The sequence below is a fragment of the Halichoerus grypus genome, chromosome X, assembly GCF_964656455.1.
Source record: "Halichoerus grypus chromosome X, mHalGry1.hap1.1, whole genome shotgun sequence".
Lineage (NCBI taxonomy): Eukaryota > Metazoa > Chordata > Mammalia > Carnivora > Phocidae > Halichoerus > Halichoerus grypus.
The window spans coordinates 44,073,902-44,099,921 of NC_135727.1; the positions used below are offsets into that span (position 1 = coordinate 44,073,902).

General features: G+C 44.8%; 1 protein-coding gene across 1 annotated transcript in view; it reads right to left on the reverse strand.

The window, feature by feature from the left end:
* Positions 1-959: 959 nt before the first annotated feature.
* The window catches only part of LOC144380373 (uncharacterized), a 60,574-nt gene continuing 35,513 nt past the window's right edge, over positions 960-26,020 (reverse strand). The window contains exons 3-4 of the mRNA XM_078064009.1: positions 22,877-22,895; positions 960-1,166 (exon numbers count right to left, since the gene is read on the reverse strand). Coding sequence (XP_077920135.1) covers positions 960-1,166; positions 22,877-22,895 — 226 coding nt within the window. The remainder of the gene's footprint in view (positions 1,167-22,876; positions 22,896-26,020) is intronic.

Here is a 26,020-nt window from a genome sequence, read left to right on the forward strand (position 1 = left end):
ACCCACAGGCACACGGACAATCACACCACCTTCCCCCTCAATCTCCAGGCTGCATGACACAGGAAGGCTGTTATTGGTTCAGCCCTAGTCACCCCACCACCCTTTGGGCCAATGGCCGTGGATCCTGCGCTGCCAGTTGCTTATTGGCTGCTGCTAGCGGAGGCTGGGAGCACAGCTGCTCTCATTGGATGACCCCGTCATCCAGGCATAATTGCAGGGCAAGAAGCTTTTTGTGTCAAAAGGGAAAGATGATAGGCTCCCAAGGCACAGAATCAGATAAATTTGAATGAAGTAAAGTATGGCTTTCTCTTATTTTATTTATGTATTTATGTATTTATGTATTTATGTATGTATTTATTTATTTATTTATTTTTATTTTATTGTGTTTCGTTAGTCACCTAAAGTAGGCCTTTCCCAAGGTCGGGAGCTTGAGTAGGGCATGATTCTGCATAGTTTGGGTTTTCTGCATGGTGTTTGGGCCTTCTTTCATGTATTTCACTGAATTAGGATGAGGGGATACGTTGAGGGATTGTGAATGGGGTAAGTGTGAGTTTTGTATCTGCTACAGTGCTTCACTTGTTGCTATATCAACACACTCGAAAATTCTCTAGACGATACTACTCTACACAAGTGGGAGAAGGAGAATACAAAAGGCAAGTAAAATTATTGTGGCCCCAACTGTGACGTAGAGTCCCGAAGACGCTGACCTGAAGGAATGGGCCACTTAGGAAAGTGATAAAATGCGACATGGTCAAGGAAAATCATAACAGACTGCAGCACACACATATATTAAAGTGGACTTGCGCACGGTAAAGGTGTTTGAAGAACGGGCAGAATGGCACAGGTCGAAACGCTAGAGTAGGTGGCACTCTGGAGAGTTACAGGTCTCTTTGTGCCAAGTGAGGTGGCTCTGAAAAGAGCCTTTGGTTTGCGAGGTGGTCAGGTGGTCCGGGGGCAGCTCATTTGCGTCTGTTGAACCTGATGACGGCCTTGGTGGCCTCAGACACGGCGTGCTTGCCAATCTCCCCGGGCAGCAGCAGGCGCACGGCTGTCTGGATCTCCCTGGAGGTGATGGTGGAGCGCTTCGTGGTGCGGAGCAGGTGAGAGGCCTCGCTGGTGATGCGCTCGAAGATGTCCTTGACGAACGAATCCATGACGCTCACGGCCTCCTGCGAGAGGCTCAGGCCGTCGTGAACATTCCTCAGAACCCTGGGGAAGTAGGTGGCGAAACTGTCGGGGCAGCGGCGATGGCCGCGGCGGCCACGGCGGCGGCCTCCGCGCTTCGGCTGCTTCTGCTTCGGGCTCTTCGGGTCCGCTGCCGTGGGCTCCTCGGTGCCGAGGCTTTCCTCAGAAGAGGTCTCACAGCCAGGTTCAGCCATGTGGGGCTCGCCTTCCCGACAGCTCAGAAGGAAGGGCACTGGCGGCAGCTTGAGCAGCGCAGGCCCATTTATAGTCGCTTCATTTCCTGACGTCACCGGCAAGTCCTATCTGATTGGACAACATGCAAAACCAAGAAGCGGGTCACTGAGCCAGGTCCTGTCAGATCTGACTGCTTGCCCTCGAGCTTGACGTCTCTTCAGTCAGAGTCGGAATCAGGCGTCCTCTAATTTTCTTGTGACGGCCTCCAGAAAAATGTTCAAACATTCCTTGTAAAGGTGTAGTTTCCTCCAGATTTCCAGTATGAAATTTTTTTTTTAAAGAGAATCAGAGAGAGAGGGAGGGGAGTAGGGGGATGGGCAGGGGGAGAGGGAGAGATTCCCAAGCGGGGTCCAAGCTCAGCACAGAGCCTGAAGTTGCTCTGTATTTCACAACCCTGAGATCGTGACCCGACATCTGGAGGTACACTACTTCTTTACACGGAATGTTTGAACTTTTTTCTGGAGGCCGTCACAAGAAAATTAGAGGACGCCTGATTCCGACTCTGACTGAAGAGAGGTCAAGCTCGAGGGCAAGCAGTCAGATCTGACAGGACCTGGCTCAGTGACCCGCTTCTTGGTTTTGCATGTTGTCCAATCAGATAGGACTTGCCGGTGACGTCAGGAAATGAAGCGACTATAAATGGGCCTGCGCTGCTCAAGCTGCCGCCAGTGCCCTTCCTTCTGAGCTGTCGGGAAGGCGAGCCCCACATGGCTGAACCTGGCTGTGAGACCTCTTCTGAGGAAAGCCTCGGCACCGAGGAGCCCACGGCAGCGGACCCGAAGAGCCCGAAGCAGAAGCAGCCGAGGCGCGGAGGCCGCCGCCGTGGCCGCCGCGGCCGCCGCCGCTGCCCCGACAGTTTCGCCACCTACTTCCCCAGGGTTCTGAGGCATATTCACGACGGCCTGAGCCTCTCGCAGGAGGCCGTGAGCGTCATGGATTCCTTCGTCAAGGACATCTTCGAGCGCATCACCAGCGAGGCCTCTCACCTGCTCCGCACCACGAAGCGCTCCACCATCACCTCCAGGGAGATCCAGACAGCCGTGCGCCTGCTGCTGCCCGGGGAGATTGGCAAGCATGCCGTGTCTGAGGCCACCAAGTCCGTCATCATGTTCAACAGATGCAAATGAGCTGCCCCCGGACCACCTGACCACCTCGCAAACCAAAGGCTCTTTTCAGAGCCACCTCACTTGGCACAAAGAGACCTGTAACTCTCCAGAGTGCCACCTACTCTAGCGTTTCGACCTGTGCCATTCTGCCCGTTCTTCAAACACCTTTACCGTGCGCAAGTCCACTTTAATATATGTGTGTGCTGCAGTCTGTTATGATTTTCCTTGACCATGTCGCATTTTATCACTTTCCTAAGTGGCCCATTCCTTCAGGTCAGCGTCTTCGGGACTCTACGTCACAGTTGGGGCCACAATAATTTTACATGCCTTTGGTATTCTCCTTCTCCCACTTGTGTAGAGTAGTATCGTCTAGAGAATTTTCGAGTGTGTTGATACAGCAACAAGTGAAGCGCTATAGCAGATACAAAAGTCACACTTAACATTCACAATCCCTCAACGTATCCCCTCATCCTAATTCAGTGAAATACATGAAAGAAGGCCCAAACACCATGCAGAAAACTCAAACTATGCAGAATCATGCCCTACTCAAGCTCCCGACCTTGGGAAAGGCCTACTTTAGGTGACTAACGAAACACAATAAAATAAAAATAAATAAATAAATACATACATACATAAATACATAAATACATAAATACATAAATAAAATAAGAGAAAGCCATACTTTACTTCATTCAAATTTATCTGATTCTGTGCCTTGGGAGCCTATCATCTTTCCCTTTTGACACAAAAAGCTTCTTGCCCTGCAATTATGCCTGGATGACGGGGTCATCCAATGAGAGCAGCTGTGCTCCCAGCCTCCGCTAGCAGCAGCCAATAAGCAACTGGCAGCGCAGGATCCACGGCCATTGGCCCAAAGGGTGGTGGGGTGACTAGGGCTGAACCAATAACAGCCTTCCTGTGTCATGCAGCCTGGAGATTGAGGGGGAAGGTGGTGTGATTGTCCGTGTGCCTGTGGGTTTCTGTTGAAGCTCTTCCTTTCAACCAGGGTGGTTGAAGTGTAAACATGCAGATGTCACAGTGGGACCTGTCCCTATGGTTTTACATCAAAATAAGAGGAGGCTGTTTGGCAATTAAGAGAACTAAGGTGAATCCTTCCTCTACCTCAAGTGATTTGATGGATAGGAAGACTGAGGGTAATGGTAATGCACTTTAAGGCTCATTGTGTTTTTCTTCCTGGTGCATGGTTTTTTTTCCTTTCTTTGTTTCCTTTTCCTTTAGGTACATGCTGAATTTCAAAGTAGTTGGTGATTATCCAAGTGCTTTCCATTTAATTGACTTCTAGCTTCCTATATATCTGTGAAGGAAGAACACACTGGCGGGGGGAGGGGTGGGGGCTTCAATCCTTTGAAATCTGTTACAGGTTGCAGGAAAACCCACTATTTCTTCATGTGCGCTGTGTGTTCCATGTGACCTTTTAAAATAAATTCTAAATAACCTTTGATTTGAATGTAGAAACCTGTGAAAGGTGTCACTCTGAGCCAAACAGTGAGACAAAAGCTAGGTAAACTAGAGCAATCCAACCTTTTCTTGAGCCCATTAGACGAGAGATAAAGCCAAAGGGATATGAAATGGGATGGGGGTTTTGCTGCATAAATACCCAAGGAAAGCTACCATAAAATGAAGTGCCAGTAAATCCCTGTGGGGGGTCCTTAGAAATTGCCATTTACATGGGGAACTAAATTTTTGAAGCCAAAATTCTTTTCAGAGCCATATGCCTTTTCAGAGAAAGGACTGTGGACCATTTAGAAAAATAAAATTCTGTTTCATAAGTCACTTAATTTCTATCATGCTGAGTGCTGCTGGTTCAAAATGCCTTTTTGGACCACATGAATTACAGTGGTTTTTCAGTTATTCATGCACATTGGTCTCGTACATATCATATTATTTAAAAAGTCATTTTAGGAACGTGAATCCAGAGGAGCTTGGGAAGATGGCAGAATAGGAGGAGCCTGAGCTCACCGTGTCCCACATTTAAAAGTAGATATCATCCTCAAATATTAAATAAACCAGAGAGCAACCCAAGGACTGGAAGAAGAAACCCCACAACTAAATATAGGGAGGAAGCTGCATCTGAAAGGTTAGGAAGGTCAGAAATGTGGATGGAGGCTGCCCACAGGAAGGAGGGAGCTGTGCATGGGGAGAGGGCAGAGAAATGGGCCCTCGCACCAGGGAGCTCACACGGGGGACGCTAATACCCATACTGTTTGGCTGTGGAAACCAGAAGGGCTGAATACCGTGAGTTTGTATAACCAATGGGACTTGGAGCCTGGAGCTTTGAAAGTCAGCTGACTCGGCACTGGGCAAGCCAGGAGGGTGAGTGACAGCTGGATCACGACCCTTAGGATTTCACTCACATGTGGAATTTAAGAAACCAAAGAAATGAGCAAAGTGAGGGGAGGGGAGAGACAGAGGGAAGGGGAGAGGACTCATGAAACAGACTCTTAATTATAGAAAACAAACTGATGGTTTCCAGGGGAAAGGAGGGCTGGGGGGCATGGGATAAACAGGTGATGGGGTTTAAGGAGGGTCCTTGTCCTGATGAACACCAGGTGATATATGCAATTGTTGAATCACTATATTTTACACCTGAAACTAATATAACACTGTATGTTAACCAGCTGGAATCAAAACAAAAACTTAAAGAAAAAAAAAAAAGAATGGGAATCCATTAGGACATGTGTGATGTGTGTCGGGGAGGGAGGGCACACGTGGGCTCTTTTGCGTCTGTAATTTCCGATCCAGTGGGAGCACTAGGAAAACTAGGTTAAAATGCACCCAAATTGGGCTGTGGTTGGAAGACTGGGAATGCAAGTGTGAGTGGCACGCACGAAATCTGGGAAAGAGAAAGAAAATGGGGTTCGATGTTGAAGTCCAGAGTGGAAAGTGAATACATCTGACTATTCGCTTCAGTGGGTGAGTCAGGAAAAATGTACCTGGTGAGCAATCATGGTCTAATGCTGTGGTTACTAAGAAGATGATATAAGGGAAGGGCTCCTGCTTCGCTAACACATCATAAGCATCGACACGGGAAAATAGTATTAATAGGACAAGCATACCCAAGTCAGTCTCTCCTCTTTTTTTTTAAGATTTATTTATTTATTTGAGAGAGAGAGAGAGAGGGAGCGCACAAAGAGGAGGAGCAGCAGAGGGAGAGGGAGAAGCAGGCTCCCTACTGAGCAGGGAACCCGATGCCGGGCTCAATCCCAGGACCCTGGGCTCATGACCTGAGCTGAAGGCAGACACCCAACCGACTGAGCCACCCAGGTGCCCCCCAAGTCAATTTCTTCTAAGCACTACTCATATTAATTCAATTCATTGGGATTCACTGGAATTCATTGCAATTCATTGGAAAACACAAGCAAGGACCCAAACCCAGTACAGAAATACCTAAGTCCAGGAGTTCAAGAAAGAAAACCTATTCAGGCTCCCTAGAAACTGAAGTTACTTTTCTGACACATCCAGACTTATCTGACTCTGTTCCTTTCAGGCTACCAACTTTTGTTTTTGAGAAACTTCAAATTTCATGACGTGCAACACCTCATCATGGGGATGGTGGGAGACTCTGTTCAGAGCAGCTCAAGCCCCACACTCTCCTGAGTCAGCCAATGAGGGGACCTCCGTCCTCTGAGACACAGCTCTTGGCCCCACGTGTGAGAAGCTGTCCCAAGGTGAGCCACAGGAGACCTCCTTGGTTGTGCCACCTTGGAGATCGGTGGTGGTGGGGATGGGGGAAAGAGCTGTTAGTCTTTACCGGCTATTTCTCCTTTGCTTGATGGCTTAGTCATAGGTGTTTTAATCGTGGTGATTGAAGGATGTTTATATTAGCTTTGTGGGGCTGCTAAATCAAATACCAGGGACTGGTCAACTTAAATGACATGTCCATTTATTGCCTCACAGTCCTGGATGCTAGAGGTCCAAACTCATTGTCTGATGGGTGGGTGAGTCTCTGGGCTATGAGGCAAGCATCTTTCATAAGTCATTCTCTTTGCCCTAAAATAGCCACGTTCTCACAATATCTACTCACGTGGTCTTCCCTCTGTGAGTGTCTGTGACTCCAAATCTCTCCTTTTCCTAAGGACAACAGTCCTACTGGGTGAGGCCTACCTTAATGATTTCACCTGAACACGACCACCAGGGTAATGCCAGGGTAGTAGTCTACCATCAAATGAGGTCACATTTAGAAGAATGAGGGATCAGGAATACAACATATCAATTATGGGAGCACAAAGTTCAACCCGTAAGAGTCAGCCCTCTCGCCCCCCAAATTCATGTCCTTATGTCCACAATGCATTCATCCTGTGTGAATGTCACCAAAAGCCTTCGCCCATTCCAGCATCAATGCAGAGGCAAAATTTCATCTAAATATCCTGTACACCAGATAAGGGTGCATTTCCAGCTATGATTAATGCTGAGGCGTAATTCCTGCCCAGCTGAGAATGTGTGACAGAAGACAAGAAGTTATCTGCTCCCAAAATACAGTGGACGGACAGGCACAGGACAGTCATTACTATTCCAAAATCAAGGTATCGGAAAGGGAAACAAGGGTTCGTGGGTCCAGAGCAAGTTTGGGTCCGAGTAGGAAACATTATATTAGAGCATAAGCATGGAAAAGAATCCTCTCTGGCTCTAGGCTCTGAGCTCTGCTCCCACAAGGGGTGGCAGCCCCACGCTCTCTGCCATGGGAAGTGGCGGCCTCCCACCTGTCCAGGGCTGCTGCAGTACCTTCTTCTGAAGGCCAGGTGTTCCTAACCTTTGGAACCCAGGAGGTAGCCTCGGTCTCAGGAATCAAGGAGAAGATGGCTCTACAGACCCTGGCATTGCGCCTCTGGGTCTGTAGTGGCAGTGGCAGCCCTGCCAGCCCCTGAACCTTCTGTGGGGTCCTTTGCCCCCTTTCCTGAAGAACAGCACACGTTCCCAGTGAGATATATCTGGGGGCCCTTTTCTCGCCTGCCGAATCCCAGCAGTCCCAACAGTCTTCCTTCGTGTTGTCCCATCTCTTTCCCTTTAGGTCTAGCGGGCCACCTTTCAGCCAGCACCAAATTCTCAGAATAAGACACCTGTTGGCTTTCCCTGCAATCCAAAGGGTTCAAGCTATCGCACAGTATCGCACAGTATCCACACATTTTACTTGCATAACTATGTCTCCATTCCTGGCTTCTGCTGAGATGGTCGATTGGACCCACGTGTCACATGCCTAAGCTCCCAACTGATGGTTTTCCAGGCACAGCCTTGGCCCTTTTTCCAAAGCAGCCTACCTGGTTAGGCTGAGAAGGTTGCAAATCAGCACGTGCTAGTTTCTTCTCATTTCACGCTACCTTCTTGAATTTACAGCTCTCCTCTGGCATTTACTATGAGCAGCAAGGGGAGACCAGGCCATGCCTTCAACACTGTGCTTACAAATCTCCTCAGCTTATCTGTCCCAGCTTCTCATGTGAACGTTCTAGTCTTCACCAAACACAAAACACTGGAACATGGTGTGGGCAAATGCTCTGTCACCCGATAACAAGGATGGCCATTTCTCAAGTTTCCAATAACATGCCTCTAATTTCCATCTGCTACCTCAGCAGCAGCACCCTTCGCACTCACACTTCTAGCAACATAATTTTCATGATGCTCTATGTATTCTCTAAGATGATAAAGTCTTTCCCTACAGCTCTCCTCTTTTCTGTATGAGGCCTCACCTGAAATACACTTAATGTCCATATTTCATCCAACAGTCCCTCAAAGCAATCTCAGCTTGTTCTATCACGTATCTCAAAACTCTACCATCCTTACCCGTTACCCAGTTTCTGCCCCCCCCCGCCCCATTACCCAGTCTCAGAGCCACTCCCAACTTACTAAGTCTTCGCTACAACTTCATCCCACTTCCGGAATCAAAATCTGCATGAGTGTGCTAAGTCTATCATTACAAAGTACCACAGACTGGGGAGCTTAACAGAGGTGTATTGTCTCACAGTTCTGGAGGTTGGAAGTCCAAATCAAGGGTTGTGGGCCAGGTTGCTTCCTTCTGAGATGTGTGAGGGAAGAATCAGTTCCTGGTCTCTCTCTCTCGGGCTCTTACATTACTGACTTCTCCCATTGATTTTGTTGTTGTTGTTGTTGTATTCCCCACATTTTCTTCTCTATGCGCATGTCTCTGTGTGGACATTCCCCCCTTTTATACAGGCAAAAGTCATTTTGGATTAGTATCCGTGCTAAAGAGGGTATTTTACCTTGATTGCCTCATTAATGATTCTATCTCCGAATATGATCCCATTTGTGGTCCTGGGGGTTAAGGATGTCTTCCTATGATTTGGGTGCAAGCGGGGGTGCGGTGGGGGGATAGAACAACCCATGTGAGATATGAAACCTGAGCTGTACACGGGCACATGCACTGCCTCTTCCATCATATTGATTATTTGTTGTCCCGTTAGAGAAGTGAGGTGACCCCATTCACCACCCTTTTACTCAAGACGGTATTAGTGTTGCTTAATTTTATTGTAGTTTTTATTTTTCTAGCTTCCTATCTCTGTAAAAGTGAATATACTCTGATTTCAATTTTTAGAAATTGATTACGGTACTTTTAGCAATCAATATTTGGTCAGTATTTTAAGAATGGCATTTGTACTTTTGAAATACTTTGTAAATGCCCCTGGGAAAGATGACATGCCCTGCCAAACCAATGTGGATAATCTACAAAAATCAAAGAAACTTTCCTTAGCCCATCAGAAGTGCCCCAGGAACCTCCTGGAGTGTCAGATCACAAAACTCATTTAGCTGTGGCAGAACAATATGACTTCCAGGAAAATAGGGTGGGCAGTTCCAGAAAAATGAGGATACCAGAGAAGGCTTCTGTGTGTAGCAAAGACCTGAAGGGGTGCAATGCCTCTTCCATCACTAGGTGCCAAGTCTGGGTTTTTTGTTGTTGTTTTGTTGTTTGTTTGGTCCAATGTAGGAGAACTCGGATGAGCCATTATACCTCCGGAGTTCTCCTTAGGATCATTAGAGTAAGAATTTAGCATCAGTGGCCACCCTTGTAAGGTTTATTGCTTATTGTCCTTCTGGAATTTTTGAAAAATCTAATGAAAGGATTTGGAAAAATACGGAATTTATTCTGTAAGGCCAGTGGGAAAAATTATCAGGAAATCAACGACCAGGAAATTGTCCTTGGTAGTGCCTCAAGATGGGGAAAAATATTTGGGGAGCCAAAGGCTCTTCGCCACCATGCCCGTTTTCAAAGGTACAACGGTGAGCCTCTTTGCATAAACAGCCTTCCACTGAGGCACTTCCTTTCTATCATGCTCACTGCTGCTGTTTCAAAGTCCCCGTGTTTGTCCATATGGCACACAAAGGTTTTGCGTCTTGCTCTTACGTACTGGTCCCATATGTATCGTTTTATGTGAGAAGTCATATTAAGAAATGGAATCCGTTAGGTCATTTTTGCACTCCTTTGGGTGCTTTGCTCCGTAAGTTCAGAAATCAAATAGCAGCATGAGTAAAACAACATCGAATGCACCATATAGACTGTGAAGACTGGGAGTGTGAAGGTGAGTGACAGATACAAACTCCAAGATGCAGTGAGGAAAAATGGATGTTGAGGCCTAGACAAAAGGGAAGTGAGTGCCTCTGATCACTTCTGAAGGCAACTGAGGACAAAGGGCATCTGCTGAGCATTCATTCTCTAATAGTGTGGTTAATGGTAAAGACTGATTGAGAGAAGTGGATTTGTTGCTTAAGTAACAAATTATAAGCCACCACCCTGGGAAAATAGTACTAATAAGTCGAACATGCCCTAATGAAACTTTTTTATTAAGGATTTTATTTATTTATTTGATGGAGAGCGAGAGTGCGAGAGTGAGGACAAGTAGGCAGAGCGGCAGGCAGAGGGAGAGGAGAAGCAGGCTCCCCACTGAGCAGAGAGCCTGATGAGGGGCTCAATCCCAGGACCCTGGGATCATGACTTGAGCCAAAGGCAGCCGCTTAGACAACGCAGCCCCCGCGTGCCCACCCCCAATCAAACTTATTCAACATTACTTTTGCTATGGAATTCTTGGAAAAACAGAAGAGAAAACCCAAAGTCAGTACAGACATCGCTAAATCAAGAAGTTCAGGAAATAATTCCTATTTCAGGCTCCCTAGGAACTGTAGCTAACACTTTAAGTAGCCCAGATTTATCTGACTCTATACTTCCCAAGCCTGTAATCTTTTCTTGTGGAAATCACAAATCTTCAGGACTTGCAGATCGGCTTCATGAGGATGATGGAGGCTTCTAGTCAAGGCAACTCAAGCCTCAGTCAGCTGGGAGTTAGCCAATCAGGGATGTGGAGCCGCTGACTCACGGCATTGGGCCCAGTGTGAGGTCAGGTGTCTCAGGCTGAACCAGTAAGAGTCTTACTGGGTACTCAGCCTCTGCGATTGAGGGGGAATCTGGTATGATACTTGACCTGCCGTTTGTTTCTTTGTTTGACTAGCTGCATGCTTTTAACCGTGAGGAGAAGGATCTGAATCCGGGCCTGTGCGTGGACGTATCTCTCACCACTTCCATCAGGTCAGAGGAGAACTGTTCAAATTAATAGTGGTAAAAAGATTTCCCTTGATGTCGACCATGTATTTTAACTCAGGCTATTTGAATGTACAGTTGTTGTTTTTTTTTTTTTTTTTTGATGTTGTTGTTTTTTACCGCTTGCTACATGGCCCTGAGCAAGTAAGACCCATCGCAGTACATACTCGGCTTTGCATGAAGTGGTGCTTGAATGACTACAAACTTTGAGAAAACTGGACTGTTTCCTACTGGGAAAAGGAGGTGCCAAGGAAAATTCTATTCCCGGTCCTTAGTTCTGAGTGAGGGGAAAAAAAAATTTTCCCTGAGAATGTGCATTCACACGAGTGTCCTGGTGTAGCTCTGGGGTTCAGGTTAGCATTACCAGCATGATGCCAACAGTTCCCGGTCACAAACGCAGACACATGGCAAATGCACTTCTAATCCTTCCCGGAGGAGTAACCTTAATTGAGGTTGTTACAGGATTCTTGCAGATAAAGTCCTCCTATACACGCACACAATCCCAAAACAAGCCACCCTTCTCAAAATCAAACAAGAAACCAAACTGGAAAGTTCCAAAGTATTATTACCAAATGCCAACTTTAAAAAACGGCTAAAACGTTTATATAAATAACTACAAGAGGGACGCCTGGGTGGCTCCGTCGGTTAAGCATCTGCCTTCAGCTCCGGTCATGATCCCAGGGTCCTGGGATCGAGTCCCACATCGGGCTCCCTGCTCAGCGGGGAGCCTGCTTCTCCCTCTGCCTGCCGCTCCCCCTGCTTGTGCGCGCTCTCTCTCTCTGACACATAAATAAGTAAAATCTTTAAAAAATAATTACAAGACATGTAAAATATGAGTAGGAAGCGACTAGTTATCAAAAATGTCTTAAATGGTTTTCTAGTCTTGAAAATAGGAACCGCTAGATTAAAAGATCCACACAAGTTTACACAACAAAGGAGACACACCAGATAGAGAGAATGGGTGAACTAGAAGATAGGTGAAAGAAATAAGACAGAACGCCTCATAGAAGGATAAAGACAAAAATAGGATGAGAGTGAGGCAAAGAGACTTAGGGAATGGGGTAGGTAGTTATTAAGTGCATCTCATAGGCATTCCAGAAGCAGAAACTTGGATGAATTTTGGAAGAATAACATTCAAAGACAAATGTCTGGTAATTTCCCCAAATTTAAGGAAGCCATGACATCCCGGATTCAGGGAGCACATGTGGATACATTGGAGTAAAGCTAGGATATAAGCATAGAGAGCAAGATAGCAGACAACAGGGCACGGTGCCTAAAAATGGAATACCGAATAATGTGATAACATACCTCTTTTCACCAAGAAATGGAAGCCAAAAGCTAGTGCTGAGAGAAAACGACTGTCAAACTACGGTTGCCTGGGTAGCCAGAGTATCATTTGATAATGAGGCGATGATAGACATGAAGATGTTCCAACCAGAACTCTCCTCACAGACAGACTCTGCTTCAGCTGCTGAGAGTGCAGTCAGCTGGCAGTCCTCAGCCATTGGCCCTTTTAGGCACTACCTCAGCTGCAGAGAGCCGCCTTGTCCGAGCTCTGGGACTTCCCCTGATGGCCACATCCAATGTCTGATCAACAAGAGTTGATTAGTATAGGTCCCTCTGGTGGTTTCTTAGACAATTTGGGTAAATTGGCGTGTGTGTGTGTGTGTGTGTGTGTGTGTGTGTGTGTGTGTGTGTTTTTTTTTTTTTTTTCACCCAACAACACTTATATTTGGTCAGCAATTCTAGTGTGCGGGTATGGTTTTTACAACCTAACTAGTGTTAAGAAAACAATTTTAAACTTGGCAAGTGCTGCTAAAAACATTAAAAACCTTTTTGGTGTTTTTATCTGTATGACTACTTCTTTGTGTGCTGTGTTTGGAGACTATGGTTTTTGCCATTTCTCCTGAGGGTCTTGGTCAGAACTCGGGGCAGGTGCTCGTCAATTATGTCTCTTGATTTGCACCAGCACTCTGCTGGCCATGCGAGAGTTCCTGCCCAAGCTATGGTGGCTTAGCCCAGGACAACAGTCCATTCTGAGTAGTAGGAGAAATGGCCCCCAAATTGGCCAGTCATTCCTCTGGAACTAGGGGCCTGGGATATGGAGGTCAGACTCTCTCAGTAAGCCGAAGTTGAAAAGCCTACAATCTTTGGTGCTTCTGGTGAAGTGTTCCCAGAGCTCCCCTGCTGGGGCATCAGTGAACAAATGTTGTTGGTTGACCTTTCTTCTCACTGGCGTGTTTGTGTAGGACTTCTGAGAGAGGCAACAGGAAGCTTAATACCAACTCTGATTAGTTGATACGATGCCTGGAAAGCCAGAAGAGGGGAAAGGATCTTCAGAGGGACCCATCTGTGGTAGCTGCAGGTTCCAGGCTGTCAGGAGGAAGAGGACTTTGGGGTACACTGGGAATGGGCCCTCTGGGACTGGTCCTTCTCCCTCTCCTCTCCTGTAGTGGCACCTGTTGGGTTAGGCTGAGCAGCTGACAATGATAGTAGTTGCTTGGAAAGGTAAGCAAACTGGTCCTGACAAACTGGCCTGTGTGCCCAGGCCTGTTCTGATTTATTTGTTAGTCGTGGTTTTGCCATCTGTGAAGATCAGCATCTGGTTGCTTGGCAAGAAAAAAGAAAAGGTATGCAAGTGACTGTGACAGAATGGAGGCTCGCTGGGGATTCCTGGCGGCTTGACTTTCTCTCCATTCTACTCTGGACACTACTGGGCACTACTCTGGTCTTGCCCCACCAGGGCAGGCCAGGCATGCACATGAGAGCTCTGCTTGTGAATTTCTGGGATCTCCTGTTATCTCTTGTGGACATACCTGAAGATTCAGAGGGCATTTCACCAGGCATTTCAGCAGTTCCACAGACAACCACGCTAATCTCATATCCTCACCTCTTGCTTTGTGCAGAAAACATGGGGAAATAAGATTCAGCTCTGGTTTATCCCATTCTGCTGGCCCTTCCTTACAGCGTTTACAAACTAGCACCACGAGGAGCTATTATGAGATGTGTAATTACTTATGACCAGTTGAAATCCCCCCCCCCCCACCTCTTAATTGTAACTCCTTAATAAACTGTCTTTGGGTGGATAAATGAAAAGGGACTGGTCCAATTTATGCCACCCTTTCTTGTGTGCTGCTCCCTACCTGCCAAAAACGGGACCCCCCCCCAAACACAAAGTAATTGAATAGAAAGGGAAGGTGCTCACATATTGCTACCTCCTGTTACACATTCATTAACTGTTTAAGCCCAGGCATCATTTTCTTCCTCTCTCCCAATGTACTCATGTGTTTCCATCACCACCACCTTACCTTTGCTGTCATTTTAAGAGATGGACACATTGACTCTGGGTCTCCAGAGCATCCTGGTTTCTAGCATGTCCTGATCCAATAGCACTTACTGCTTATCAGAAATAAGGTAATGATGTGCAATATAAAGTATTCCAACAAAAACAAGACTCTCCTAAGATCTGTTACTGTGTTGATGTTGAAAATCAGCAGACAAAATGCACAATGAAATGGAATGTTTGAAAGATTATCTGACCGAGGTCCCAAGAAGTTTAGAGGGCACCGGATTTCCCTCTCTAATTGTCCGATGTGATGTGAAGCTCGAGGGTATGCAATCACAGGGGACACGGCCTGGCATAGAGCCCCACTTCCCTGCATTGCATTTTGTCCAATCAGATATGGAGGTTGCCCGTGACGTCAGGAAATGCAGTGAATATAAATGGGCCAGCGCCCCTCTGCAGCCGCCATTGTCCTTCCTTCCGAGCTGTCGGGAAGGCGAGCCCCACATGGCTGAGCCTGGCTGTGAGACCTCTTCTGGCGAATGCGTGGGCACGGAGGAGCCCACAGAAGTGGACCCGAAGAGCCCGAAGCACGAGCAGCCAAGGCGCCAATGCCGCCGCCGCCGCAGCCGCCGCCGCCGCCGCTGCCCCAACAGTTTCACTATCTACTTCCCCAGGGTTCTGAAGCAGGTTCACGAGGGCCTGAGCCTCTCGCAGAAGACCGTGAGCATCTTGGATTCGTTCGTTAAGGACATCTTCGAGCGCATCGCCGACGAAGCCTCTCGCCTGGCCCGCTCCACCAAGTGCTCCACCATCACCTCCAGGGAGATCCAGACAGCCGTGCGCCTGCTGTTCCCCGGGGAGATTGGCAAGCACGCCGTGTCCGAGGGCAACCAGGCCATCATCAGGTACACCCTCCGCCAATGAGCTGCCTCCGGACCTCCTGACCACGTAGCAAACCAAAGGCTCTTTTCAGAGCCACCTCACTTGGCGGGAAAAGACCTGTAGCTTTAAAAAGTGGGACAAACTCTAGAGTTGTTGTTCTTGTTGTGGCATTCTGCGGATATTTAAAGTAGTTTCACTTTGAACCAAACAGGATCGGCACTGCTTTAATGTATATTTGAGTGCAGTTTATTCCTTGGACAACTGTGGACTCTCCTTAACCATGCCACTTTTCTTGGCTTTCCCAAGCAGTCATTTCTGCTAGATATTTCTGTAGGTCAGCCTCAGTGGGGGTTATTTTTGTTATAATGATGTTTACCTTTTTCTCTCTCATTCTCTCATGAGCGTGTGGTGAATTTTTCAGAGGTTCGTTATGGGTGATATGGCAACAGATAACGTGCAGAAGCTGATATAAGAATCCATCTGACTTCTGTTAGGCGGGTTATTGAAGAGACTTTTAAGTATCTGAAGCAACGTCAATCTCCTTTATGCTTTTATAGAAAAAAATATTTTTCATATGCATTTGAAATGATGTTAATGTCATAGAATGAGTTCCTATTACAATTTTTAAATGGATTCTGGAATACATTTATGAAAATTTCTGTCGTAATGTTGTGTACAGTAAATATTGGCAGATGTTATTGACAAAACGGCTTTGGTGGTTCCTCTTTATTTATTTACTTGTTTTTGTTTTGTTTGTTTCTTTAATCAGGTCTTTTATTTCAATAGCAGAGAAAGCAGTACTGTCATAGTTGTGATAATATCACCCTCGCACTATACAATGTTTTTTAGTTTACGGCATATTTTTACAGGTACTATTTTATCTGGTGTTTACAACAATGCTATCATAACTAGTTTATTACAGAAGCAACTCAGATCCAGAGAGCACAGAGTCCCAAAACTCGTAAGTGCAAGATCGGTTCTTGAACGCAGGAGATCCACACGCTCCACCAAGGTCCATAAGAAAATGTGGAGAAAAGACATACAGTTGAAATAATTTTCCTGGTGCTTAAGAAAACTGTATTCGGTTACTTCTTACCACCTCTCATTTAAATTCGTCATCTTCTTTATCTTGTCCCCCCACCCCCACCATTCTTACTACCTAAAGATTGAAAATATGGCTCATTCATTCACTCAACAGAATTCTTGGTATCTACTCTATCTGGAATAGACACTGCAAATATGTCTATGAGTAAAAAAAACAAACGACCATGCCTGACTTCAGGTTGCATTTGCTTAGAGTCTGCTAAGGTTCCTGTTTATTTCTAAGAGTGTAGAGTTTCCCAAGATAAAGCTTATGTTAATGTCATAAGCCACCTTCTGATTGGGGAAGGTCGGCCTAAACGACATATTTACTCATGTACATATTTACTCATGTGCAGTGCAATCAGATCAACTAAAACTATTTAGGTTCTCTTTTTTTTTAGCGTTTAAATCTTTTTAAAATTTAATTTCCAAATATTCGCAAATACTTTTTGACTGTAATGCTGATAAAAAGATTTCTTGTCACTTTCGGGCTCTAATAAGAATGATAGTAGCATTTCATCAGCAAAGGTGGTATTAAGATTTTGTTTGAGATCTATGTGCTCAGAATAACAATTTTGGTTTTCTGAGCCATTTCAGGTCACTTATTCGATAGGAAACATGCCCTTTCAGTAGCTTTAGCGGCCATTGCAAACACTCTTTTCTCTTGGTTTATTTAAGTAAATTATTGCTGTTCCAATATTAAAATTTCCTTAAATTTGTGGAAGGGAAGCCCTTCATTGGAGGCACTTCGAAGAAGTATGTAGCCCGGAGATACGTATTGTGTGGTTTGTTTGCTGATGTCGTTTAGGCCAACCTTCCCCAATCAGAAGTGATCTGAAAGCTCTAAGTTCATCTGAGCTCTTTCTTTACTCCCAATTTTATCAGCATTCACATCTATTTCTTAACCTCATTGAAATGCAAGCCCGACACTAATCACCCTACTTCATTCTCCAACTCATTCCTCTTTCTTCAAAAGGAGTTGTTGTCACAATCCCTGAGTGAGTGATTTTGCATTTTCTCACAAGACGGGCTCCAAGATGCCCTAAGATTAAGAATGTCAGTGTGCTGCCTGGAGCTTTCTGCTCTACCTACCTTTAGAAGGTGCTCAAACAGGTTCGCCCTGATTAACAGTATCTATTCTGAGGGTATGACCATCATGCGCCCCGCTGTTAGTGATCGTCTCCATCATCCAGTGAACTGCTTTTGAGGGCACTCAGTCAGCAGATCCAATTTTTGCTTTTACCTGGAATGTGAACTTCCTGAGAAGAGAGACCTTGTCTCATTTGCTGTCATATATCAGGACTGAGTACCATGTATGGCGCTCGGTAGGGACTCAGTATTTGCTGAATAAATATGGGAAGACGGAGGAGAGCAGATGGTCTAGAGTCCCAGAAGAGGCGGTGATGGCTTGGGAAAGAAAAGGCAAACCGCAGTGGGTTGAGGAGTGAGTGGTGGATGAGGAATGGAGATAGAAATAGGGTACTCTTTCAAAGAAGAGGGATACCGGTCAGTCAGTAGGAAGAGAGTGTTAATGGTATCACAGAAGAGGGGTTTTTTTTAGGATTGGGAGATAGGACAATGTCTAGAGGTAGTCAGTAACAGTGGCTGAATCTCAGTTAATGGTATTGCTGTTACATTACTATCATCATCACCATTCCTCTACCATAAGATTTTCCATAAAGTATCCCTTTCGTCAGAACCCCAGTGGACCAGTTCTCTATTCCTCCCCTCGGGCTGTGAGTTCTCCATCAAGATAGCATTCTACCGAGCTCTGTCATATATAGGCCGTGTGGCATTAGGCTGCTTGCTTCATTTCCTTTTCTCTTAATTGTAATGACCCACACCTATTTTAACAGGATAAAGAAAGCTAGCTTGGGCCGTCTCTCCAATCCCACTCCTGGCAGTCCTTTAAGAAGGCCCAGCTTCCATGGGGCCCTGTGTTTTGATTTTTACTGCAGAGAGGTGCTGGGCCCTGTCAATTCTCCATGAGTCCTGGGCAATTAAATGCTGCTTCTTAATCAAACTCTGACTGTAGATTTATTTGTTCCAGGCATTGGCAATACAAAGCACCACCAATGGGTAACATTTCACGAGGACTTACTAGGTGTCAGGTGTCAGGAGCTTTATATGCATGTATTTTTAATCTAAGAAACACATAATGCCTAATATATACTAGAAATATTTCTAAGCACTTCAAATGTGGTAACTCATTTAACCCTCCTAAGAGTCCCATGTTCCAGACGGGGAGACCAAGGCACAGAAAGATGAAGTAAGTTGCTCAATGTCAATGAGCTAGTAAGCAGAAGAGCTAGGACTGGAAACCAGACCACCTGGCGCTAGGTTTTGGGCCCTCACACCACTACAGTGTAAAGCTCCTGGCTTAAGCTTGACAACAGTCCAGTGAAGCTGGTACTGTTATTCAACTCCATTTTCCCCTGAGGCTCAGAGAAATTAGGTTACTTTCCTAAAGTCACACAGCTGATAAGCGGTAGACCAGGTTTGAATGAGGTTTGTCTGACTCGGAAGCTTATAACCATTTGGATGGCATGTAAATTCCTTCCTCTAACAATTTCATCCTTTTGGCTATATGTGCATTTCACCAATACAATTGTTTATTGAATATAGCTATTTTAAGGAACGTATTTTCAAGATTTTTGAAAACATTTTCCTAAGCCATAATATCTGCAACGTCACAGGATAACATGGTGTTCGTATATTTAAATTCACACTAACTAAACTGCTTAACTGTAAGAAAAAAATCTGTGTACCACTTAAAACCATCTCGTGTGCCTGCAGAGGCATGTATACCACACTTGGGGATGTATTACATTCTATCACACTTCTAACCCACGGCCCACCCTTCATCCCCAAAGTTCTGTTCAAACCACTTTTCCTAAAAACCACAGGGGATGTTGGTTTCCTTCCTGGACTCAGAGAGACGTACATTGAGTGGACTTCCTAGGCTGCTCACAACCCACTGGTCAGAACATTACTTGCATTCCACTGATGTTTGGTGGTGGGGGGCGTGGACGGGTAGTTCCAAGGAATCATTCATCGGACACAGCGGAGCTAACGAAAACACTGATCAATACTTTTAGAACATTTTAGTTTTGTGGCAAAACACGGCTGTCTTAGGAAGGAGAAGAGTGGCAGAGTGGGCTCTCTATTAAAACATGTGCTGAAGAACAGGAGGTGCCAACTGGTTAAGGGCCTGCCGGAGTTGGCAGGATAACCTTGGACGGTGCTCGAAAGACATGTCAGAGATCTCAACCCACCACAGTTGTCAGTAAAACACGTGTGGCAAGGAGTGCAAAAGCAAGCCATGTACACCTCGTCTGCCAAGGCTAAAACCTCAGAGGAGAAGGGAGTGTGGGAGGGTGCTTAGCAGCCAACAAAGCCCTCCTTATAACCACTTCACAGGTACCTGGTTGAAGGAAATTAACCAGACTGTGGAGAGGAAGGCTTAAGGTTTCGCGTCTTACATTTCATCTTTAGCCCATGGTGTAAGACGGTGATCCCATTCCATTCTTTTGCATGCGGCTGTCCAGGTTTCCCAATACCACTGAAGAGACTGTTCTTTCCCCCGTTGTATATTCTTGGCTCTTTTTGTAAATTAATTGACCGTATATGTCTGGATTTCTTTCTGAGCTCTCTATAGTCTCATCTGTGGATCTCGGCATCTGTTTTTATGCCGATACCATACTGTTTTGATTGTTATAGCTTTGTAAAAGTGTTTGAAATCCAGGAGTGTGAGGCCTCCGGCTTTGTTCTTCTTTCTCAAGACTGCGCTGACTATTTTGGGCTTTGTGTTTGTTTGATTGATTGATTGTTCGTGGTTCCATACAAAGTTTAGGATTGTTTGTTCTATTCTTGTGAAAACTGCCATTGAATTTCGGTAGAGATTGCACTGCATCTCCAGATTGCTTTGGGTGGGATAGACAGTTAACGATACCAACTCTTCCCATCCCTGAGGATGGAATATCTTTCCATTTATTTGTGTCTTCTTCAATTTTTTTCTTCATCGTCTTATAGTTTTCAGTGCACAGGTCTTTTGCCTCCTTGGTTAAATTTAATCCCAGTTATTTTCTTCCTTATGATATGATTGTAAATGGATTGGTTTCTTGATTTCTCTTTCTTATAGGTCATTTGCAGTGTGCAGAAATGCGACAGATTTTTGCAGTTTGATTTTCCTGCAACTTTACTGAATCCATTTATTAGTTCTAACAGTGTTTTGGTGGAGTCTCTCAGGTTTTCTATATGTGATATTAAGTCGTCTCCAAATAGTGACAGTTCTACTTCTTCCCTTACAATTTGGATGCCTTTTCATTTCTTTACTTGTCTAAATGCTCTGGCTAGATCTTTCAATATTTTGTAGAATAAAAGTGGCAAAAGTGGGCGTTCTTATCTTGTTTCTGATCTCAGAGAAATTGCTTTCAGCTTTTCACCATTGAGTATGACATTGGCTGTGGGCTTGTCACACATGGCCTTTACTATGTTGAGGTGTGTCCCCTCCATCTCCACTTCCTCAGAGGTTTTTTTTTTTTTTTTAAATCAGAAACGGGTATTAAGTTTTATCAAATACTCTTTTCTGCATCTACTAAGACGATTATATGATTTTATCCTTTGGTTAATGCAGTGTATCAGAATTATTGATTTGCCTATGTTGCACCATCCTTGCATCACAGAGATAAATTCCACTTGATCATGGTGAATGATTTTTTTTTAATGTGCTCTTGGATTCAGTTTGCTAATGGTTTTTCTTTCATTGAGGATATCTGTATCTATATTCATCAGGGACATTAGTCTGTCATTTTCTTTTCTTATGGTGTTCTGATCCGGTTTTGGGGTCAGAGTAATGCTGGCCTTGTAAAATGAGTTTGGGAGTATTCCTTCCTCTCCAGTTTTTGGGAAGAATTTGTGAAGTGTTGGTGCTGGTTCTTTAAATGTTTAGGTAGAAGTCACCAGGGAAACATCTGTTCCTGGGATTTTCTGCTTTGGCAGGTTTTGAATAATGATTCAATCTCTGTACTTGATATTGGCCTCTCAGATTCTCAGTTTCTTCATGATTCAGTCTTGGTGGGTTGTGTGTTTTACGAATTTATCCATTTCTTTTAGGTGATCCATTTGTTCGCATATAACCATTTGTAGTAATCTCTCATGATCCTTTGTATTTCCGTGGTGTCAGTTGTAATGTCTCCTCTTTGATTACTGATTTTACTCATTTGAGTCCTCTCTCTGTTTTTCAGAGTTAGCTTAGCTAAAGTTTCACCAATTTTATTTCTCTTTTCAAATAACCAGCTCTTAGTTTCACTAATCTTGTCCATCCTTTTCTCTGGTCTCTGGTACATTTATTTCCACTCGGATCCTTGTTACTTTCTCCCATCTCCTGACTTTGTGTTTAGTTTGGTTTTTTTTTCTAGCTCCTTGAGGTGAAAAGTTAGGTTGAGGTCATTCTTGTTTCTTAATGTAGGTGTTTGTCACTGTAAATGTCCCTCTTAGAATGGCTTTAGCAGCAACCTATATGTTTTGATATGCTGTCATTCCATTTGCACTTGCTTCTGGATTTCCCCTTTTGATTTCTTTTTGACCCAACTGTTATCCAGAAGCATGTTGTTTAGTTTCCACGTACTGGTGAATTTTTTACCTTTTTGCCTGTTAGTGATATCTCATTTCATACGCTTGTAGTTGGAAAAGATAGTACGATTTTAATGTTCTTACATTTGCTAAGGCTTGTTTTGCTATCTACCTTGGTGAACGCTCTGTGTGAACTTGAGAAGAATGTGTATTCTGCTGCTTTTGGATGACATGTTCTATATATGTCTGTTAAGTCCATTTTTCCTACAGTATGGCTCAAGTCCAATGTTTCCTTGTTGATGTTCTGCCTGGACGGCCCATCCAATATTGAAAGTGGGCTATTGGAGGCGTCTGGGTGGCTTAGTCGGTTAAGTGTCTGTCTTAGCTCAGGTCATGATCCCAGGGTCCTGGGATCGAGCCCCACGTTGGACTCCCGACTCAGTGAGGAGCCTGCTTCTCCCTCTCCCTCTACCTGCCACTGTCCGTGCTTGTGCTCACTCTCTCTGTCAAATAAATAAATAAAACCTTAAGAAATTGGGGTATTGGAGTCTCCTTGTATTATCGTATTATTGTCTATTTCTCCTTTCAGTTTTTTAAGGATTTGCTTAATATATTTAGGTGCTCCAATGTTGAGTGCATATTTATGATTGTTATATCTTCCTGAGGAATTGACCCCCTCGTCATTACCTAATGACCATCTCTGTCTCCTCTTACCAGTTTGGCTTAACGTCTATTTTGTCCGACATTAGTATAGCTAACCCTGCTCTCTTTGGTTTCCACCTGCATGGAATATCTTTTGTCATCCTTCACTTTGTATCTTCCTGTGTCCTTAAGAGCTGAGGTGAGCCTCTTCTAACCAAATGCTGGTTAGATCTTGCTTTTTGATCACTAAGCCACTGTAGGCCTTTTGATTGGAGAATTCACTCCATTAAGGGAGTAATTATTGATAGGACTTATTAATGCCACCTTATTATTTGTTTCTTGGCTGTTTTGTAATTCTACTTTCCACTACTTCCTTTCTTGTTGCCTGCCTTTCTAAATTTAGTATTTTCCGCACTGATGTGCTTTGCATCCTTTCTCTTTACCTTTTGTGTATCTGTGGTAGATCCTTGCTTTGTGGCTCCTGTGAGGTTTACATACAATATCATGTAGGTATAACAGTCTATTTTACACTGACAACAGCTTACCTTTGGTCACAGCCCAAACTCCATCCTGTTATTGCCTACCCTTTTACTTTTCTTACATCATTGTTTACATTGTGTGTGTTTATGTGAGTGTGAGTGTGTGTGTGTGTGTGTGTGTGTGTGTGTGTATCCATTAACAAATTGTTGAAACTATGGCAAATTTCAATACCTTTATCTTTTATCCTTTCTTTTCAGGTTACCCGGTCAGCACATCTCCACATTATACAGTATTAGGGTATTCTGAATCTGACTAAATGCTTACCTTTACCAGTGTGTTGTATATTTTCATATATTTTGGTGTTACCAATCAGTGTCCTTTTGTTTCAGCTTGAAAAACTCCTTCTGGCATTTCTTGTGATCCAGGTTTAGACATGACAAGTTCCCTCGGCTCTTATTTATTAGAGAAAGTCTTTATTTCACCTTCAATTATGAAGGACGGCATTGCTGGGTAAAGTATGTTTGGTTGGCAGTTTCTTTTAACTGTTTGAATATATCAGTCATCCCACTCCAACTAGAACCTGGAGGTGCTATCTGTAGGTGGGCATGGAGTTGCAGGCCAGTGACAGGAGCCTGAGCATGATTCCTATCCATAAGCAGCTGTTGGCAGGGGCCTGGCTGTCAGAGTGTTCACCCATCACCGCACAGTCCCCTCTGTGTGCGTACCTGCCGTAGCAGATGCCAATGACAGGCATCAGGCCACGGCATGCAGGTGCATAGATAGCTAGAGGGGCTAGCCCCGAGTGCACGCAAGCTGGTGGGTCTGCCAAGGGTACCTAAGATGGTGTCTTGCTCTTGCACGGCTGTTAGAAAAATGGATTGTCTGTAAGCTGAACTCCTGGATTCTGGTTGAGGTGGGAAAGGATCCAGGTGGCTACTGTTCTACACTTGTGCAGCTGCAGAGAGTTTGGATGGTTACTCATGTGGGTCTGGGCTCTGGCAGGGCGGGGTCTGTGTAGGGGTGTCGTTTGGAGAGAGGTCCGGGGCAAGGGGGCACAAGTACTGACGTATGGCTGGCTTTAGGACCCTTCAATATCACTGGGACGGTTGTCAGCATCTGTGCACCCAGCCAGTGACTCCATCAGTGGTGGAAACTGCTGAGTTTGTCCGCACAAAATTCTCCATAAACTGCAGTCAGTCCGGCTGTGTATGTGCTAATAATAGCCTCAGCTTTTATTCCTTGTAGCTAGCCAACTCTCTCTGCTGCCATGGGTGTGGTAAAACTGAAGGTAGACCTTCATGCAGTGCCAGGACTGTCTAGAGAAGCTGGTCACTCACTCCACTTTTCCTTCCCTGGTGAGAGGAATTCTTACTAGCTGGGACATTTCTTCTTGGCCCAGAACAATGCTAGCTTGGGGGATGGAATGATGCAGGGAAAAGGAAGTTGACTTCCTCGACTTCTTGTGCAATTGTGCTCTGCTTGTTTGTTCGCTTGACACTACGGCTAGAGCCGCCTCAATGGAATGGAGAGGTATCCCAGCTGGGTTTTGTTCACGAGCCACCATCTAATCATTGATGCTGTCAAGGAATGGGGAAGCTGAGATCCCCATATCTCCATTTGTCTCCAATGTCTGAGATTACCCCATGTGAGAAAGAACACTGAGTTCCTAAAAGGGAAAGAATATTCATTATGCCAGTCCAATTATTATAATCAGCACAATAATTACGCACATGATTTTTCCTTAACCAAAATTCCCAGGGGTGTGTGACAATATACCCGGGTAAGCCTCGAAGCCACCCAAAGTGGTATGGACCCTGTCTAACTCCATTTCCCATGGGTTAACATTTTTCACCATTGCCTCTGTAGGAATATCATGTAAGAAGAGGTAGGTACATAAGTGACACCTTTCAGGGTTTCAGAAGATTAAATCCCTATTTAATGCCCTGCACACCTTACCCCATCTCAATTCTGGTTACCTTAAGACTTTAACTCAGAAGTAAAGACATTTAAGAAAAAATGATAACTCAGAGTATTTACACCAACTGGCACCAAACGAACGGCAATTGTAAAGAATGTAATTGAGGACGGTAGAAAAAGATGTGGGATGTAAGAAGGAATGATAATAGAATGAATTGGCAAATAGAGGTAAATGATACAGTGATGGCATCAAATAATTATGCTGATTATGGCAACTTAAAGAAAAAAGTTAACAAGATAGAACTAAATACAGGATTATGAATCCCTTGGATAATGGGTTGTGTCCAAGGAGAGCTCCTCATACCACTACAGGAAGCACTCCGCCATCACCTCCAGAGAGATCCAGACAGCCATGCACCCGCTGCTGCCCAGGAAGACTGGCAAGCATGCCGTGTCTGAGGCCACTGAGGCCGTCATTAGGTACACCAGAGGCCAATGAGCTCCCCCAGGAGCGCCTGACCACATCGCAAACCAAAGGCTCTTTCCTAAGCCACCTCACTTGGTGGAAAAAGACCTGTGGCCCTCCAAAGTGCAATCTACTCTAGTGTTGGACTTGTGCCGTTCTGCCGAGTTTTAAAAATTCTTATTGTGAAAGAAATGTTAAAAACATTATCAGCTCAACTTTATATATGTCTTTAGTGCAGTTTGTTATGATTTTTCTTAACCATACTGCATTTCTTCACTTTTCTAAATGGTCATTTCTAGTAGGTATTCCCCTAGGTCAGCCTCTTCAGAGATCTTTACGGTCAAAATTATTTCCACAATGATTTTATTTACTTCACGCATTCTCATTCTCCCACATGTGTATAGTAGTATCATCGAGAGAGTTTTTTTCAAAATGTGTGGTATAGCAATAATTAAAGTGCAGTAGCAGCCATAACAATCACACTTACCCCATTCACACTCCTTTAACATATCCCATTATCCGAATTCAAAAAAATGCATAAATGAGGACCCAAACAGCGTGCAGAATACTCAATCAAACCATCTAGAAAAATGCCCTGCTCAAGC